This window comes from Podarcis liolepis (genome assembly GCF_965112155.1).
Source record: "Podarcis liolepis genome assembly, chromosome: 13".
Taxonomy (NCBI): Eukaryota; Metazoa; Chordata; class Lepidosauria; order Squamata; family Lacertidae; genus Podarcis; species Podarcis liolepis.
In genome coordinates, this window is record NC_139573.1 from 16865161 (window position 1) to 16885148 (window position 19988).

The 19988-nt window shown below is 43.5% G+C and overlaps 1 protein-coding gene and 1 pseudogene across 3 annotated transcripts in view; one reads left to right on the forward strand and one right to left on the reverse strand.

Annotated features, from left to right (window-relative positions):
* Nucleotides 1-19801, forward strand: part of LOC310691222 (integrin alpha-X-like) — a 38770-nt gene extending 18969 nt beyond the window's left edge. For both annotated transcript variants that reach the window (XM_083470880.1, XM_083470881.1), the window contains 19 exons: nucleotides 2495-2637; nucleotides 4332-4475; nucleotides 5887-6093; nucleotides 6577-6707; nucleotides 7434-7591; nucleotides 8323-8483; nucleotides 9043-9174; nucleotides 10327-10400; nucleotides 11045-11186; nucleotides 11295-11408; nucleotides 11553-11632; nucleotides 12658-12741; nucleotides 14371-14449; nucleotides 15534-15641; nucleotides 16592-16678; nucleotides 16821-16934; nucleotides 17365-17457; nucleotides 17666-17776; nucleotides 18035-19801. In XM_083470880.1, the coding sequence (XP_083327006.1) occupies nucleotides 2495-2637; nucleotides 4332-4475; nucleotides 5887-6093; nucleotides 6577-6707; nucleotides 7434-7591; nucleotides 8323-8483; nucleotides 9043-9174; nucleotides 10327-10400; nucleotides 11045-11186; nucleotides 11295-11408; nucleotides 11553-11632; nucleotides 12658-12741; nucleotides 14371-14449; nucleotides 15534-15641; nucleotides 16592-16678; nucleotides 16821-16934; nucleotides 17365-17457; nucleotides 17666-17776; nucleotides 18035-18151 (2279 nt within the window). In that variant the 3' untranslated portion in view covers nucleotides 18152-19801. The remainder of the gene's footprint in view (nucleotides 1-2494; nucleotides 2638-4331; nucleotides 4476-5886; nucleotides 6094-6576; nucleotides 6708-7433; nucleotides 7592-8322; nucleotides 8484-9042; nucleotides 9175-10326; nucleotides 10401-11044; nucleotides 11187-11294; nucleotides 11409-11552; nucleotides 11633-12657; nucleotides 12742-14370; nucleotides 14450-15533; nucleotides 15642-16591; nucleotides 16679-16820; nucleotides 16935-17364; nucleotides 17458-17665; nucleotides 17777-18034) is intronic.
* Nucleotides 892-10062, reverse strand: LOC310691226 (high mobility group protein B2-like; annotated as a pseudogene). The gene is made up of 2 exons (XR_014530119.1): nucleotides 9706-10062; nucleotides 892-1931 (listed from the first exon to the last, which is right to left on the reverse strand). The product of XR_014530119.1 is annotated as a high mobility group protein B2-like (transcript).
* Nucleotides 19802-19988: the final 187 nt, after the last annotated feature.

The window sequence follows — 19988 nt, forward strand, 5'->3', positions numbered from 1 at the left end:
GCAGCTCACGGAAATGTCGTTTACCTTCCCGCTGGAGCGGTACCTATTTATCTACTTGCACTTTGACATGCTTTCGAACTGCTAGGTTGGCAGGAGCTGGGACTGAGCAACGGGAGCTCACCCCGTCACAGGGATTCAAACCGCCAACCTTCTGATCGGCAAGTCCTAGGCTCTGTGGTTTAACCCACAGCGCCACCTGGACTATAGTTCAAATCATCCCTGACCATTAACAATGCTGGCTGGGGCTGATAGGGGTTGGAATCCAACATCATCTGGAGGGCCACAGGTTAGCTATCCCTGTTTATAGAATTGGGCTCCTTTGACATTTTAATTTTCTCCTACATACTTTTTAGGTCTGAACTTACACAAGACTTTTCATACTACAAGCCCCACTTTAGAGTACCACTTTAAGAGGCATGTGATACACAGTCCTAGTTATAAAGAGGAACATTTGCAATGCTGTACAACTGGGAGTGGGAAACCTCTGGCCCTCCACTTATTCCTGAATAACTATCATCAGCATAGTCAGGGAAGGGAATTGTTGTCTAACATCTGAAGGGCCACAGGTTGCCCACTTCTGCTTTATGTGAAAATTAGGAGAAAGTTGCTTGTAATTATTCTAGTCTCAAAAGTCGCAACATGAGTTAAGTCTAATATAGCTTCTCCTTTAAGTCAGCCTTCTCCAACCTCATGCCTTATTAATGTTCTGGACAAATGTCATTAAATCCAGTAAACTCTCAAGGAAAATGAGTTGCAGCTCAAAATGTTTTGAGCATACCAATTTAGAGAAGGCTGCTTTAAGGTTATCTTACCCTTCATGACATTACTACAGGCATACATTAGACTCTCCAGCTGTTTAAGCAAATTAACACTACAGTATAGTAACAAGAATAATGTTCATCATTTTATTACAAAATTGTTAAAAATGTAATATAATGCAATAGTATGCAAGACAAGGTTGACTACCAATTTTACTACAATTTTTTAAAAAAAAAAATTCTCAAAATCAAGCTGTCACTGAATCCAAAGGACCATTAAATATGCCTGAACTTTTGACAACATCAGCTTTTAAAATTCTAACAGTAGTGGCATTTAGCTACTACTTACATTAGAATTCAGGCCTCCCTACAATCACATTACCTATACACAATTCTGTACAGTTTTTATACTGAATCTAACAATGAGCTGCACTTGACTTCACATTCTTAGCAAAATCATTGACTTTTTGAGCACAAAATCTTTACAGCAGCTTTATAACTTCACTCTTCATCTTCCTCCTCCTCCCCTTCCCCCTCTTCTTCATATTCTTTCTCCTCCTCCTCCTCTTCAGGTTCTACTTTCTTCTTGGAGCCTGCTGGCCTACCTGGACCTTTCTTTCCTACATCACCCTTCCCCTTGGCACATCCTTCTCACACTTCTCCTTTAGTTTTGCTGCCTTCTGCTCAAAGGGCTGTTTGTCTTTTGCTGTTTGCTCAGACCACATTTCTCCTAGTTTCTTTGCCAATAGACAAACCTGGGTGGTCACTTTATCTTTGGGTGATGCTCAGAACAAAAGAGGAAGAAAGCAGGTGGTGATCTTTGGGGGGCATTGGTGTCCTTTTTCTTCTTCTTCTCCCCTTTAGAAGGAATATAATTTTTCATCTCCATATCATAACAAAGTTTGTCACCCTTTGCCACGTCTTCAAACTTGCCTTTTTCTTTTGCCGACATTGTCTGCCATCTCTTGGAGCATTCATTGGAGAAGTCGAAAAAGTTGACTGAAGTGTCCAGGTGCTTCTTCTTATGCTCATCACGGCACGTTTGCACGAAATAAGCGTATGAGGACATCTTGCCCCGGGGCTTGTTTGGGTCGCCTTTGCCCATGGCTGGGGCAATGGTTCCTGATCAGTGGGGAAAGATGTCTGTGGTACTTAGCCCCTTGCCTGGCAGAGCTGAGGAAGAGAAACAGCGGCTATTAGCGATGTCGGGGGGGGGGGGGTCAAGTAAAGCACATGGATACCTTCCTTCACCGCAATCGAATCATGTTTTATTGATGTTTTAATATGCTGTAAACTGCTTTGAGATATTTCTTGAAAATATACATATATATTTGTTTTCGTAGATTTTCACGGGTACAGGAATGCAGGTTTTGGTGTCCTCGGGTGTCTTCCCGTGTAAAAGTTGGGGTGTCTAGGCGACGTTTCGACGAGGTCCCACTCGTCATCCTCAGGCTGGTGCTTTCGGCTTCTTGTCACTGGAACAGAGCTCTGTTCCAGTGACAAGAAGCCGAAAGCACCAGCCTGAGGATGACGAGTGGGACCTCGTCGAAACGTCGCCTAGACACCCCAACTTTTACACGGGAAGACACCCGAGGACACCAAAACCTGTATACATATATATATATATATATATATATATATATATAAAAACTACAGTATAGAGGAGATTCTGTCATTGCCAGTTGCAGCTATGTTTTCTCCTTGTACCTGTCTCACTGCCTTTGTGTCCCTACAAGGTTATGTGATGCAGATGGTTCAAGTGAACGGCCAGATCAGCTTTGTGGTAGGAGCCCCTCGCTACCAACATGCTGGCAAAGTCTTTTTGTTCAGCCGACAAAATTTGAAGTGGCAGAAGACATCAGAGTTGTCTCCAAAGGAGGTAAGAAGGCTTCGGGATGAACTGCGGGTTGTGTCAGTGCATATCTGAGCATGTTTCCTTTGCCTGTGGCAATTAAAGTTGACCATGCAGCCCACAAAACGGGATCTCCCATTGAAATGACTTCCCTTAATTCTGACAAACTGTTTTTAATTCTCACTGTACATTTGAATAACAGAACAGAGCCTCAGTCTTTATATTTTATGGAACCCCAGGCAGGGATCCACATGTGTTCCTCCAGACCTCAGTATCTGACCCTCAAGACTATCCCCAGGTCACACACCCTCATTTGCCTCACCCCTTACTTCATCTGCTTTGGCCCCTGCTTATGTAATGTTGCATGCCATCCCCAATCTCTGAGTGGTGTGAGATTCCAAGGAGTTCCAGGCACACTTACCCAGAGTTCATGTTTCCTTTCAGCAATGAGGCACAGTGGAGACTTTGGTGCTTTTATGATATAAGGTTTATTTACACATACAGTGGTACCTCTACTTATGAGCACCTCTGGTTTCGTATCCTTCGGGATATGCACATGGCGAACCCCGAAGTATTTTTCTGGGTTTAGCCACACACACATGCGCAGAAGCGTTCTACCGCGCCATGCGCATGTGCAGACTAGGCATCTCTGGTTGTGAAAACCTTGGGATCTGACCAGGGCTCTGGAATGGATCCCTTCCACAACCGGAGGTACCACTGTATACAACCTGAGCCTATGATGAAGGGACTCACGGGATCAAAGCCCCATAAGGTTCTTGCTTCTTTCATAGCTGCAGCTTTGGATTCAAACACAAGAGCTGTCTGGCACAGAATCCCCTTTTATTGACATTTTTAAAATGGCCCATCACTTTCCTTTTGTTCTCCTTAGTAGCTCTTCTCCCAGACAATTTCCTGAACTTGGGAAGCTGACTGGCTTTATATTTTAACTCTTGCTAAATCCTATGTCTGGCACTCAGGTTACCACCCCAAGCATTGATTAAATTCCAGCACCCTTTGGTCCCATAAATTTAGGGGAAGTCATAAACCCACAGTATTTGTGCCTGACTTGAATGTGCCATTGAGCTATGATAAGGCTTCTTGCTTTCCTTGATGGAGGCTAGAGAGGAATGTGTGGGTGTGAATAAACTAGCCTACTGTACAAATGTAGCAGTCACATTTATTTCTCCACCCACTTTTGCCTCTGGTCCCACCTATTACTGGCAGGTGGCCTCAGAAAGTTTCTCAGAAAGAAATGTGGCCCTCAGGCAGAAGAAGGTTCCCTCTTCCTGATTTATAAGTACCACAACAACAAAAGTAACTTTTGAAGTATCTAGAGACTCGGGCAAGGTGTTTGATCCTGGAAGTGTTGTAGTTGCAAACAATGAACTGGTTGCCATTTCAAACCATTTTAACTGTCATTACTCTCACCTAGGGAATTCTGGGCACTGCTAGCACATGAAATCTTTAGCATCTTTATAAAACTTTAGTCTCCAGTGTTCTTTTTGGGAAGCCATGACAGCTACATCTGTCTCAAAATGGTTGAAATGTGCTGCTGCACCATGTTTGCCTACAGTATAAATTTCCCTCTCTTTTAGTCCCAGGCAATGAATGAATGGATGGGAGAGTCCACTGGATGGGGGAAAGAAGAATAGAAGGATGTGTAAATGCCTGGGGTCAGGGAGATCAAGAAATGGAAAAAGTTTAACAATGGTGATTTTTAGTCCCCCCAGATTGGCTCTTACTTTGGTGCTACGCTTTGCTCCGTGGACCTTGATAGAGACAAAAACACAGATCTGGTTCTTATTGGTGCTCCCATGTACTATGACGGCATGGCAGGAGGAATGGTCTACATCTGCGAGAGGCAGGTAGGTGAAGGGGAATGCAGGCCTGCCCTTTGTACGTGGTGGCACAAGGCAACTACCAAGAGCAGTTATTTGAGGGCAGGGATGTAAGAAGGCATCCTTTCCCACTCCACCCTGTATTTATCGAATGCAGCACTGTTCTGTTCCGCTGCAGTTTAGCTCCCACCCATGCTATTTGTCTCACTGTCCAATGTGGCAAAATTCCATAACTTTCATAGTGTACATATGTAATTAAACACATAAACAGCATAAGTTACATTACCATGAAGTTATTCCAGCCTATGCATTTCATTGCAAAAGAAATGTAATGCAAAGGTGCAGGCAGGGGAGAGGGGAACATAGTGACATATCATTTGTGGACTGAAAACAACAAGAACAGTGAATACTGATTGTATTCACTAGATTTGTTTCCATTCCAGAAATGGGATGAATACATGAACATCAGCAATTTCTTCTCCCATTTTTCTTTTCATCAGAATTTTCTATCATCCCTATTTGAGCACAGCTGTTTTTGTAGCAGTGGGACATCAAAAGTATTTTCCTTTCCTAGAGCACGTTTTGTGCTTTGGTTTCTTTTGCGAAAGCACAAGAGGTTTGAAGGAAGGCTGAGCAGTGCTAATTAAACAGTGGAACAGACCCCTTTATAAAGCATCACATTGTTCTGTATTTCTGTACTCCTGGCTGCGGACAGCTGGCAGCTAAAGATGTAGAGTGAGGTCAGGGAAGGACACCTGGAATGTTGTGGTATCACACAGCACAACTTGCAGCTCTTCCAAGTTGCAGGGTGGAGGAAGCAGGGAGATGGTGTTTGAATGTCATGTTTTTCAATGACATTCATGGATTTTTCCAGCCCCGATAGCAGGGGAGAGGAGAACTGGGACATCCAGCAAAAAACCAGATAGATAGATAGCTGCTTTACTTATAGAAATGAAGAGATGGGAAAAGTAATTGGCGCCCACCAATGGGGACGGTCAGAGCCCAATGTAAGCTGGTCTTTTTTCATCAAGGGCTCCAAATTGTCTTGGGCTAGTCACACTTCTTTGAAGTCTCTCAGCTCCACTCACCTCACAGAGTGTTTGTTGTGGGGGAGGAAGGAAAAGGAGAATGTTAGCCGCTTTGAGACTCCTGAAGGGGAGTGAAAGGCGGGATATCAAATCCAAACTCTTCTTCTTCTTCTTGCCAAATGGAAAAATGGGAAGTGCAGAATGAAAGTAAGAAGGGACTACTTCTATAATTTCTATAAATTACAGGGCATTCACTGTCTTACTAGTTTGATTCCTTTGTGTCTGTCCCCCTTCTGGCACAAGGGGGTGCCATGGAACAAATAGTGCAGGAGATTGAAAATAGAAGGAACAACTTCATCAGAACTATTTTGGTTTCAACCCCTCAAGTGTCCCCTTTCATCATTTGCCAGGAGGATGGGTTTTTCTGCAGCCAGAAATTGCGGGGGGCAGCCAAACAGCCCTTGGGACGCTTTGGAGCCAGCATAGCAGAAATAGGCGAAATAACTGGGGACCGATGGACGGATGTGGCCATTGGGGCTCCAATGGAGGATGAGAACAGAGGAGCTGTGTACATATTCCATGGGAGCAGAAGATCCATCAACCCAGCATATAGCCAGGTGAGCCCTCAGCCCCTCTACTCCATAGCAGGAAGCACAGGCAACTGTCATTTCACTGTCTGGTAGTCCAAGAAGGCTTGAAGAAGTTACTTTATCAATGAAGGAGCTCAGACTGGAAGTTTATATAGGAGCTTGAGGCTCCACCCCTTCCTGTCTAATGATCCAGGCAGGTACTTCCATGCATGTTCCCCTCCTCCTGAGTAGCCTCATGTGCAGCTAACTGGGCACTTCCAACAACCCTGAAGTTCCTGCCTGGCTCACTGTCACTTTAGCTCCTGTGCCCCTGGGGTAGATTGGGGTGGTGGGGGTAGTCCAAGAGCCAGCCAGGAACAAAACATCTGGGATGGATGGCCCCCAGTCTTGGGACAAGGTCATCTAGATCCAAAGGCTCTTCAGGGTCACTGGTGGTATGAAGATCTGCTGGAGGGTCCTCCTCTAAGGAGACCTCAGGCACCAACCTCTCCTTCTTTCTCCTGCTCCTAGCGCATCCAAGGCTCTCTGCTTCCCAATAGGCTCCATTACTTTGGCCAGGCTATTGGTGCCGGGAGAGATCTGACTGGAGATGGACTCCCAGACGTAGCAGTGGGGGCTCAAGGAAGAGTGCTGCTGCTGAGGTAAGGAGCTTCAGGACTCTTGGAGCCAACTTTTTTTTAAAAAAGTCTGCATGCACACTTCCTTTGTAGTACATTAGAGAGTAATCAGTCTCTCATTAATATTTTTTAAAAGGAATTCTAATCAATTAAAATAACCCTTTTAAATGGTTGAGCAAGTAGTAGTGTCAGTCACAATCAGGAATGGCAAGAGCTCTCTGGACTGATCCAATGTATTTTGGTGGCTGAGGTGGGAGATGCAAATAAAACTCCTCCCCTAATTAATTATCATGGAACATAGCTCACACTGATAACAAAGAAGCCTATGTAGGAGAACCTCAGAGTTGTGTCTTCCATTCTGCTTCCTTTAATGGCAGAGTTGGCATCCACAGTCTGTTGCGAGCTGTTGCTTCAAGTAGGGACACCTTTGAAGACCTCATCCAAAACCACAACTCTTGTACAGCTTAGTCCTTCCTGCTCAGTAAGCCAGGGCGGTGATGGCATTTCCCCTGTCATTTGAATGGTGAGAACATGCAATATCCCAGCAACAGAAATGTCCCGCACAGCACAAGATGATGTGCAGACTGGACATGTGACAATTGTTTGGAATGCACTTCTTTTAAACACTTTGCAAATATAACCCATGGTTGGAATGTCCGGATGGCACTAGCCCTGTGCTCCCCAGTGGGCTACGTAATGAACCTTTGTCTCCCTCCAACCCAAATTCCTACCCCATTCTGTCTGCAACAGGGCTCGGCCCGTGGTACGAGTAGTACCCACTATCACCTTCACCCCAAATGAGATCCCCATCGCTGCCTTTGAATGCCAGGACCAGGATGTTCTGAACAAGGAAGTCAGTAAGGCAACTGTCTGCCTCACTGTTATGATGGATCCTCGGTTTACACAAGGTAGGCCCAAAGCACTTTGAGGGAGTAAGCTGGGCTTGGGTACTAGCTGACAGTGCACATAACATGCTGAGGACAGCAGGACCCCTCAGTACAAGAAGTGGGGCAACAGAGAAGCTGGCTTGCCACACAGTTTGATTACCCATCATTACCATATTCCTGTGGCTTTTCAAACTGTGTTCCTAGAATCCTCTGGGTCCCTGAGAAACTTATCAGAAGTTCTTCCATGTTGCAATTACTAATGATGGACAGCTTCCCATCAAGATAGCTTGCTTACTGCTACTGACTTTCCCATGCAATGTACATCTGAAAAGGAATACTGGTACAATTGGACACACTCCGGGTGAGCTTCTGCTTTGTGTGAGGTAACAGTGAAGTCCCAGAAGCTTACTCCACACCCACATGCACTGAATGTTTCACCCTGGAGCACAACTCTAATGCCTTGTTTGAAAGCTACTGCCAGATTCTGATGTGAGCTCTTCATTGAGTCCAGTGCCCCTAGAGAGCCCAGAAGGGAGGGTGTTAGCAAGGAGATGGCCCCCAGTTATAAGACCTGATATTGCGAGCTTCCTCTTAACTTGGTAGGCATTTCATTCCTCAATACTGGATGCATTGCTTTAGCTGCGAATTCACAAGGATTTTGTGCTAAAGGGCCTTTGCAGAGAATCTGCACAGCACACTGTATCCCTCAGAATCCTATTCTCTGTGTTGTCTTTTCAATTCCTCTCCCTCAGGCAGCAGCATTTTGAACACCATTCAGTACAAGTTGAACTTGGATCCTGGTCGAATGAGGGTTCGGGCCATTTTTAATGGAAACCCAGACTCTTCCACCATCACCAAGGAGATAAAAACGGGACTGAAGAGACACTGTGAGGAGTATCGCATAAAGTTGCCGGTGAGTTCAGAGATCCAGTGGATGTTTAAAAGCAAAGACAAATGTTGGCATTTGGGTCCATGAAACAAGTGTTGTCACCACTAGGGATAGAAGGATTTGTCAATCTCAGTTTCTCATTTCTCCAATCTTAAATTCACTTAAATTCACTTTGCAGCAATTTCTGATTTTTAAAAAAAGTTATGAAAATTAATCCATATTTTAATGCATTTTTTTCTTAATAAACACATTTTTATATGCAGTTCTAACATACACAATTTTACAAAAAGTTTTCCCTGATGTAATACATTTTTGTGTGCTATTTTCACCAATGTGATGTACACTACCCCTAACATATGCATTTTTGTAAACATTGGTTAGTTGGCAAACTGCATAGCAAAATTTGAATAAGTGCAAATTTCAAGGGATAGCTGTATTTCTGTTTGCATGTTGTTTTGGAAAGTGCAAATTTGGTAGATTCAGCTTCAAATGAAACCTGGATCAAATTTCTTTCCCATCTCTAATCACAAAATAAAGCAGATCCTCACTTATTTTTATTTCTTCTCCCCCTCCATTACGCAAGACCTGCGTAGAAGACAGCTTCACACCCATAAACCTCCGGTTGAATTATACTCTCATTGGAGATCCCATTCCTGGTGCTGACAACCTGCAAGCCATCCTAAGCAAAGATAGCTCCCCTATATTTACAGCACCGGTGAGTCCACACACTCTCTGTTTCCTGTCTGGTTGATCAGTCTGTAAATGGAAGTGGCAGAGACAAAGGGCTTAATTTATATAGGGAAATGGTCTTTGATCATTTTCCTTTCTTACCACTTCCCATTTTTCACCATTTCACACTGTAAGTGTCTTCCCTGAAACTCTCCTTTAGCAGCAAGAAGAACCTCCAATATAGAAGGGCCATTGGTTGCACATTCTAGCTAAAAAAATCTCAGCAGTTCAGCTGACTAAATGTACTTGCTCTTCTCCAACTGCTTTTCCCTAGAGAAAACTGCTCTTTAGCATTCATTCAGAGCAAATTCAATCAGAGCAGGGCAAGGCAAGGGGGAAAAACTTCTAGGTGGAAGTTTGGATGAACCCTAAGTTTCATAGTCTGTTATTAAATGCAGCTGGCTGTCACTAGGGTGCAGGGAAGACTTGTACACCTAGGAAGACTTAGGTTCAGATTTCCACTCAGTCATGAAACTCATTGCGACCTTTGGCTGGTCTCTCTCTCAGCCTAACCTACCTTGACAGGGTTGTCACCTAGAGCGCCTTCAAGTGGAGATTCCCAAAGGTTTCCATTGCCCCTTTTCTGCTTCAGACATTGTTGCTTTAAGAAGTCCCATGCACCTTGAGGTAGCAGCTCCCGTTGCTATCTTCCACCACCCATCTGCTCCCCCATTCTATATGTTAATTGGTGGTGGGGAATTCCTCTTCAGTCTTCCCTTTCCTCAGTCACCTGAACAGTAGGAGTGGAAACCACAGGGAAGAGAGATAGTACATGAGGTTGTTGTATGAGAGTGTGTGGGGTGGCCCAGCCCATTTTGGTTTTGGCCCTGCCCACAGCTGGCAGGCAGCTTCCAGAAGGTTAGGAAAGTGGGAAATGTGAAAACATTTTCACATTTCAGCTCTAGACAACAAAATGTTACTAGCTTCACCCATCCTCAAACTCTGACAATGTTTGTACCCATGGGCATAGCCAGGATTTTTGTTGTGAGGGGCAGGACTTTTGTTGGGGGGTCAGAACCGATGTGATTGGTCAGTTAAGTTAAGCATTTCTATTGCTTTACTTGACCTAGGGGGCAGCTGCCCCTCACCCTCCCTTGACTATGCCCATGTCTGTACCCCACCCTTCTTCTCTTCACAGCTACATTTTCAAAAGAATTGTGGTGCAGATGGAGTCTGTAAAGACCAGCTAAAAACCTCCTTCAATTTCTCAGGGTAATGTATGTTTTTCTTCTTCATGTCACCCTACTCTGCTGCCCAGACTCACTGAACCTGGTGCATTTCAGGTGCTCGTGACTTCAGCGTTAGAGCATTGCAGGGTAGAATGCTAGGTCTCATCTCTTAGCCTCCCCCCATAATTTCCTCTCTTCATGGCTTTATTAGAGCCAAGATGCAGAATACACTTTGATTTCCAAGGCTCATCTCTGAAATACATAATAATAAATGTAGTAACAATAATGTAGTAACAAAGGAGGGTGGGCATGTAGAGAGTGTTCCCTCCCCACCCCCCTGAGCTTCCGTGGGCCGGGTCAGGGTCTCCACAATGGAGGGAATGACTTCCAGGCAGGACTGAGCCCTAAGACATATTGTCTTAGGATAAGGCTATTAGCAGCTACTACCCTGGAAGGCTATGATCTGCTTCCACTGTCAAAGGTCATATGCTTCTCAATACCAGTTGCAGAGAATCACAGGTGGGAAGAGTCACTATTGCACTCAGGTCCTGCTTGTGGACTTCCTATTGGCATCTGGTTTGCCACTGTGAAAATTGGATTCTGGTCTGGATGAGCCCTTGGCCTGATTTAGCAGGGTCTTCTTACTTTCTTAAGCTTAGAAGAGACCCTCTTCTTTTTTTCCTTCAGCCTGGACACGCTGGTGGTGGGCCTGACCCCTGAGCTCAATGCTACAGTCTTCATTCGGAATGATGGGGAGGATTCCTATGGCACCACTATAACCTTCTTCTACCCTTCCGCACTGTCCTACCGCAGGCTCTCGCTATTGAAGGTATAAGAGGCAAAAGGTGGCAGTTCGGCAACAGGGGATCGGGGCTGGCCTAAAAGTTTGTTGCTCACTATCTTAACCAATTCCCCAATCTGATCCCTCCCACTGCAGTCCAACAGGAGAAATGTGGCTATTAAATGTGCTTCTACCCCTTCGGCAGAGGATGACCCCATGAGGAACACCACCTGTAACATCAACCACCCTATCTTTCGGGCTGGGGCTGAGGTAAAGTCCTTCTGTAAGCAAGTGAACCAGGAAACTGTGGTCATCTGGTTAGGAGCTCTACTCTAACAGAGTAGACTCCTCCTCTCTCCCCAAATAACACCTGGCTGCCCTCTCACTCATTTATTGTGTCATCATCTGTTGCAGGCTATTTTCATTGCCACCTTTTCCGTCTCCCAGAATGCAGATCTAGGGAGAGAGATACAGATCAATGCCACAGCTGGAAGGTAAGGTTTGATGTGCCTGGCTTGGGAGATGTTCCTATTTGACCAGCTTGAATCAGTTTCACTTAGTTGTCATGATGGCTAGGCCACATTCAAACTGGTTTGTAATGCAATCCCAATAAATTCTAATCAGAAGTAAGTCCCATTGAGTTACAGTAAATGAAACTTACAGTCACATAAGATTTGCAGCCTTAAATGTATAATGATGGTGTGTTCTGGGACTCAGAGAGTGTTTATTCATAAATAATTTATTATTTCTACCCCACCCATCTGGCTGGGTTTCCTCAGCCACTCTGGGCATCTTCCAACAGAAGGTTAAAAATGCATTGAAACATCAGTCATTAAAAACTTCCCTAAACACGGCTGCCTTCAGATGTCTTCTGAATGTCATATAGTTGTTTATTTCTTTGACATCTGATTCTTTTTCATTTCCATGTGATAAAAAATAACAACCATACAGCAACTTGCATTACTTGTATATGTATTTTTTTCGCAGATGCACATATTGTATGCATTTAGAAATGCATATTTATATGCCACACTTTTGAGCTAAGAATTACATTGTAACATTCTGAGAAGCATGAAAACTAGAGGATAACTGCATTCCAATTTGCATATTAGTCTAAGAAATACAAATCAGGTCATGAGTATCCCTAATACATTCTAACAGGCAGTGGGATGGGGGAGAAATTTGACCCACTTCACATTTGCAAGCAAATCTACCAGATTCACCACCATATTCCCCAACAGTATGGAAACCAAAACACAGGCACCCTTTAAAATCTGTACTTTTCTGAAAAGTTTGGACCCAGATACTGGTGAATTTTCATGGGGACTCTTTAAAAAAACACAGACTGATGTGGAGAACTGAACCTCAGAATGAAAAAGAGATAAAATGAAAGCAAAATGAACAGATTCGCCAAGCCCTAATGTTGTAGAACCACAGTGCATGTAGCAGTGTATGATGGGGTAGTGGCATATGTGATCAATGTTCCAGTCTTAACTCTGCCTCTCTCTCTTTTTTCTAGTGACAACAATGGCCCTGTCACTCCGGACATGATTCACCAAGCGAAGCTGCTTGTCAAATATGCAGTATATGTCTTTGTTAATGCGTACGTGACTGCAAGTATTCTGGGAGCATCCCAGCCCACCACACAGCTGCCCTTCTCAATTTACTATTGACTGTCAGAAGGCTTGTTTGCACACCCACTGTTTTTCTTAGGGCTGGTGTCTTAGAATAATGATCCTTCTGTACAAACAAGAAATTCCAGCCATATATCCTTTCCTAATTATCATGGGTCTGTGTTTCACCGTGGAACTGTAATTTCAGCCACTAAATGGAACCCACCCCCTCTTTGTTTCAGGGGTTGAAAGACCTAGATGAAACAGCATTTGCTGGTTTTCCAGGACTTGACTGGCTTTCAACTTCAGCAGATAGCTTACCTTATAAGCCTATAAAGCAGAGATAGGGAACCTATTACTATATTACTATTACTATTATTATTACTACTACTACTACTACTGTTACTACTATTACTCAGTCTGATAGCAACACTGACCTCATACACGCCTACTCCTTCTGCCTCCCCAAGAAGCTGCACATTTTCTATACTGGTTTAGATACTTTGGTGGAGGGTAAAATAGTGGTCTTCTTGCAATCCTTTTGTATTAATCCCTAACAAAGTAGTTAGGATCCATCTGGTGATATTTCCACATATATTTAGAAATCAATTTCTATTCCAATGTATATTGAATTTTCAGCTTCCTCATTTTCTTCTGTTTAATGAATTATTTTGGATGAATTCAAGCGTAATGAATTTGAATCTTTTGGAATTTGCCACTTCTGATTTATTGGATAACCCCCATTTTGCACATAACTGGCCAATTTCTATTTGCTGGCTATTGCCCTGCAGTGTGATACTAAGCATGTCTACTTGCAAGTCCCACTGAATTTAACAGGGCTTCCTTTCAGGTAGATGTGCATCATAATAATAATTTAAATATTTTTATTATTTATACCCCACCCATATGGCTGGGTTTCCCCAGCCACTCTGATCAGCTTACAGCATATGTTGAAACATAATAAAACATCAAACATTAAAAACTTCCCAATACAGGGCTGTAGTTCTCTATCTCCGTGACTCGGAAACTACAACTAATCCAGAATGCAGCAGCTAGATTGGTGACTGGTGAGTGACTGCTGGAATCATACAGTATAACACCAGTCCTAAAGGATTTTCATTGTCTCCCAGTGCATTTCAGAGTACAGTTCAAGGTGTCGGTGCTGACCTTTAAAGCCCTAATTGGTCTCAGCCCAGTATACCTGAAGGAGCGTCTCCACCCCCATCATTCAGACCGGACACTAAGGTCCTCCTCCAAGGGTCTTCTGCTGGTTCTCTCACTGTGAGAAGTGAAGTTACAGGGAACCAGGCAGAGGGTCACCAATCTAGCTGCTGCATTCTGGATTAGTTGTAGTTTCCGAGTCACCTGCAAGGTGATATCAGCATAGCTGATATCAATCACTTACTCACTTTTCTTGGTTCAATCAGAATATACTCATTTCAGGAGGACATGCTAAAATGAATGGCATTGGCTCCTAGAAAATATTGACCCCATCTAAATTGCCATAGCAATGCTATGCTTTGATCTTCCAAAAAGCCATTGGAATGCATTGGTCAAACCTATATTGATTGCTTTATTACATAGTGATTTTTCTCAGACCCCCACCTCTTTTCTTCCAGTGTTGATGTGTCAACCAAGTATGTCAATTTTTCTGCTGGTCAGGAAGACGGAAATCAGACTGTGGAACATCGCTATGAGGTGAGGGGTTTGTGGAGCATTATGGAATTAAGAATTTGAAAAAGGCAAAATTTATGTGGATCAGGTTTAAGGAATAAATCCAGACCTTCAGCTAAGGGCTTCATAGCAGCACAACACAATATGTCATACTGGAGCCACTCTGGGGAGTGTGGTTGGCTGCATCCCTCTTGCAGGACATCATCTTGTATTATGTTGCTCTGAAGCTGTTCTGGGAAATGTAGGCAGAAAGAAGAGGCATGGTGGATGTGTGCAAGCAGCACAGAACAAGCTCCTTGGTTTAAAAGTTTAAAAAGAGGGAAAGAGCCCTCACCCACCTTGTACATCTGCTATCCTGGCCCAAGGCTGCCACTGCTTGAGCCATATAGTAGGCGAGAAGGGCTTGGCAGTACAACAATCATTTGTAGGATGGGGATGGGAAAATATGTCACATTTGGTTTCTATCAGTTTCTCAAATTTCCAGTCTTCAGTTCTCCACATTTCCACATCAGTTTGCTTAAAAAAAAGAAAAGTTCTCATGAAAATTCACCAGCATTTTAGTGCAAATTTCTCCCAATATACATGCCGTATACAATTTTACCTAATTTACACATTTTTGCAAAGCAATCTTCCTGAATAAAATGCATTTTGGTACATTATTCTGTGTGTGTGCGCGTGTGCGCGCACACGCGCGCATTACCCTAGTATTTATATATGCATTTGGCTGGAGAACTGCATCTCAAAATTTGGAGAAGTGTGCATTTCAAAGGATGACTGTTTCATTTTGCACATTGCTTCAGAAAGTACAAATGTGTTTTCATGTTTGAGGTTTTACTACTGTGTGTTTTTATATGTACTACAAGCTGCCCAGAGTTTCCCCAGCCAGATGGGCAGGGTATAAATAATAAAATTATTATTATTATTATTATTATTATTATTATTATTATTATTATTATTATCTTAGGTAGATTTGACTTTAAATGCATATTGAATTGAATTTCCCTTCCATCCTTATTGTGGAATGGGGGAAATATATCTTGGTTAGTGATAGCAATGGGCTGATTGTTGGGCTCCTGTCACATTTATACAGGATCTTCTTCTTGTTTAGGTGAAGAACACATATACACGAAAGGTTCCTGTCTCAATCACGTTTAAGTTCCCTGTGCAACTGAATGGGACATGGGTGTGGAATGCATCCGCGGACATCCTTCCTGAGGTATATCCTTCTGAGACCAAATATGATTTCTTTTTTGTTAATAGGACTGAATTAAGTACTGGTGTAGCAATAGTATACAACCAGAAATTTTTCAACCTTCGTAATACTAGAACTTGGGTTACGCAATAAAATTGATTGGCTGGAAATTCAAGGGGGACAAAGAAAATACCCCTCCACATACCACATCAATTTATGGCTCTCTTTCAATAGAGGAGTGTATATCCAGAGTGGGCCATCTCCTTCTCCATGTTCTAGCGGCAGGGCTCATTCAGCAAGCTCCTTTTGTATGAATGAAGCCCCTCCCAGTTTCAATCCTGCCTATTCGGTTCCTTTGCTAGATTTGAGTGAGATTTAATCAGAGAATCTTTTTAAAGCCATTTTGAGAACCTCTCCAGGCTATTCTATAAGTAAATAGAGGCAAATTAGACAAAATTATGGAGGATAGCCCTATCAATGGCTGCTGGCCATGAGTGGAGAATGGATCCTCCAGGTTCAGAGGCAATGTTGCTGACTAACAGGTGCTGGGACAAACAACAGTGGATGGCTGTTTCCATCACGGTCTACTTGTGAGTTTCCTAAAAGTACCTGACTGGCCATTGCTGGACCTGCTGTTCCTTTTATCTGATTCGTGAGAGCAAGTTTTATGTTCTTCCCTACCTGCTGGTTCCATGGTCACAACAAAAGAATTAAAATCTGCCCTCTACTCATAAGCATGAACAGTGTCAGACTTCCATTGCTGCTTAACACGCCTCTTCCCACTGTCATTCTCAGTACAGTTGAACCATGCTACCTAACCTGTGTTAAGAGATATTCTGCATGTGCCCTGAGCCTTGAACTAGCATACTTGTTTAGACAAACAGTGTGGAAATACATGAATTACAAGTGAAAGGCTTCTGTGATGGCTATTCTTAGCCCCTTACATATATGAAATTTGCTTTCCCTTTCCCTAGATGAACCACCTAGCTCAGTGTGCCCCTGAAGCAGACACCCAAGGGGCCAAAGATTTTGTGGCAGAACTAAGAAAGAATTCCATTCTGGTGAGTACATCCCCACTGTAAAGTACATCCCCTTATTTCAGAAGCACCTGGACTGGGTGACTTTGGGGACCCCTTTAGGTTAAGGGGTAGCTATACTCAGCATCAACACTTTATCTGAGGATATCCTTGCACCTCCTTCCAGGACTGCTCTGTGGCCGTCTGTAAAACGATCCGGTGCAACATTCCATCCCTGGGGCAGAAGCAACCACTGGAGTTCAGCATCAAGGGGAAGATGGGATTCCAATGGGTCTCCCAGGTATGAAGGCCACTGCTGGGGCTTTGTTGGTGCAGGGGTGGGAAGGTCATGTAAGATGTTAACATGCTTCTGTGCAGCACACCCAAACCAGCTGCATCTTTGGGTGCAGCCATTCTATGAACCCCAGGAACTCTTCTTCATTGGTGACCAGACTTCTCAACAGAACCCTCACCAAATGACAGTTCCTAGGATTCTTTGGGGGACCTTATGACAATACATTATACAAATAATTTAAGTTGCTGTATAGTAGATATGCTCACAGTCAGTTACATCTCTATACCAACAAAGGAACTTCATATATATATATATATATATATATATATATATATATATATATATGAGCCAGTTACTCCTTTTGGATCCCTTCTTGGTGAAATCTTTCAGGTGAATACCTTTCCCACCTCTGAGAGGGTTTGTCTCTGTCTTTCAGACCCAGCAGAAGAAAGTGACCCTGGTGAGCTCAGCAAGGATTTCTTATGATGAGAAAATATATACCCAGAAAGAGGGCCTTCCACAGAATCAGGTAATGATGGGTCAAAAGGAGACACACTGCCCATAGGCCATAGCTAGGAGCCAGGACATCTCCAGATGTTGTCTAGAAGGAGCTGGGAAGGAGTTAGCATTCCAGGCTACCTTTTGTAGCTCTGGATGAGGCACGGTTCAAATGAATTAACCCTAGTGCATGACGTCACCAGGTTCTCCCTCTCAGTTTTTCCCCTCTTACCCTGTAGGCGAATACTGTGGTGGAATTCCTGGAGCCTTACAACTACCTTCCTGTTATCATTGGCAGCAGTGTGGGGGGACTCATTCTTCTTGCCCTGATTGCTGTTGTTCTTTACAAGGTGAGGACTGACATTTAGAAGTATGCTTATAAGTGAGGGGAGGGCCTTTGGGAGTAACTTTGGCCCACATCAAACACACACAAGTAGGGAGATGGCTGGGGCAGAAAGCTGCCACACCTAAGTGGGGGTGCCCAGTGTACAAACGTAGTCTATACTTGTTTCATTGATTATTCTGATGCCATTTACTCATTACCCCCAGGATGAGAAAACCCTTCATCTGAATTTTCTCTCTGTGTGTGTTTCTTCCCTTCTTTCCAGGTTGGCTTCTTCAAACGACAGTACAAACAAATGATGGAGGCAGGAGATGGTGAGGTGGCGGGATCCCCACAACAAGACAGTGGTGCTGGCCCCAGTTCTGCTGCTACTAAAGGATAGCCAATCCCACAACCCATGCCTTCTATAGGTTATCTTATAGTATGCCCACAATAATCAAATGGACTGAACAAGATGAGATAATTGCTCCGGAACATAACTAAGGTCTGCTTCATAGATTGCAGTTTCCTTAAATAGAAAGAAGTTTCATGGTAGAAAATGACCGTCACATGTATCACAGTTGCTCACATGCTGAGTTATGTTGGGGGGTATGTATGTGTGCACACAGATAAATATGTACATGTGACATCATTACAGGTGATAACCTATGCAGGCGTCTCCCCACTTACATAGGGGTTACATTCCCAGGTACCGTGCATGTATATACAGTCATACCTCGGGTTACAGCCGCTTCAGGTTGCGTTTTTTCAGGTTGTAGACCGCTGAAACCTGGAAGTACTGCAGACAGGCAGACGCGGGTTGTGAACACTGCGGGTTGCGAATGTACATTCTTCATGGATCACGTTCGCAACCCGAGCGTCCACTGTACGTGAAATCATGTGTAGTGGGAAACAGCATCTAAAAAGCGGAACTCCACTAAAAAGCCATGAAAATTACTCCCTCCAAACCTCCTTTCTCAAACTCCAATTCTCCAAGGCCTCAAAGATCAGTGCAAGGGCTTATGGAATTACTAGCTATTTTCCCACTATTTTCGTGCCATTTTTGCAGTTTTTCTGTTCTTTTCAGGCCATTTTTGCCCTGTTCACACATTTTTGCAGTTTAGATTAATTAATTTAATTGTTTCCCGAAACTTCACATGTTCATGCACAAGTCAAACATGCATAAGTGGAGAAATGCCTGTACCAGGAATGGACAACTTGTGGTCCTCTAGCTGTTGCTGAATAGCTCCCTGATGGGAGTTGGAGTGTAACGCCAGGTGGAGGACCACAGGTTCCCCACTCCTGACATACACAGTGTCCTACAAAAAAGTGCTTTTTATGCAGGAAAATATGCCTATCATGGCTTTGAAAGCTAGGGACCTTGCTTCTAATCCCTATGTCTATGGGCTGGTGAAGTTCAGTCATACGTTGCAGACGTGTGAGAAAGAGTGCCTTATGTTTGTAGCACATCCAGCAATACACCTGTGGTAAAATGTTATTGTCCTTATAAACGTAGCAGACTGAAAAGAATGTGAACAGCAGCACCTTAGCTGCTGGAAGGGAGACTGAACCAAATTTAGGTGGTCAAGGGGTGAGGCATAAGTGTCTTGCACAGTTCCTTCTCAATCTTCCATAGCAATTAATCATTGGTCCCTGCCCTTGTACTCCAGATATAACTATCTCTACCCCCAAATTCTCCCAGCTTTTGCAAAAAGAAAGGGGAGAGGTTTTGAATAAATGTATCATGGAAGAAAAAAAAGGGCAAATATCTGCAAATGCACTTATTACCCATAAATTAATCCTGGCCCTGGGTTTTAAGATCTCAGGCACAGCATTTAGATGAAATGCTTTTAGGTGAAATGCTGGGATTTTTCTGCTTGGGGACCATGTTCCCTTACTGGAGATAGATGTATCAGATTGTTCCTCCTGCTGCCTGAAGAAGTCTAGTGGTTGGTTGTTTCTTTCATTCACAGTTATGCTGCATCTTGGACTTGGTATGTGGATTTAAATTTATAACTATCAACATTAAAAAAAAAGAATTACATGATGCAAATTTGAGCAAAATACACATGAAGTCATCCAGGTCTTTAGGAACTGTAAACATAGGAAGCACAGCAATGCAAGCAAGATCAGCTGCAATCCTGACAGATTTTTCACTGTTAATTGGCTATCAGGACTTCTTCAGGGGTGGGGTTGAACATCTCAAGGCTAACCTCAGCAGCCCTGGCTGAAAGCTATCA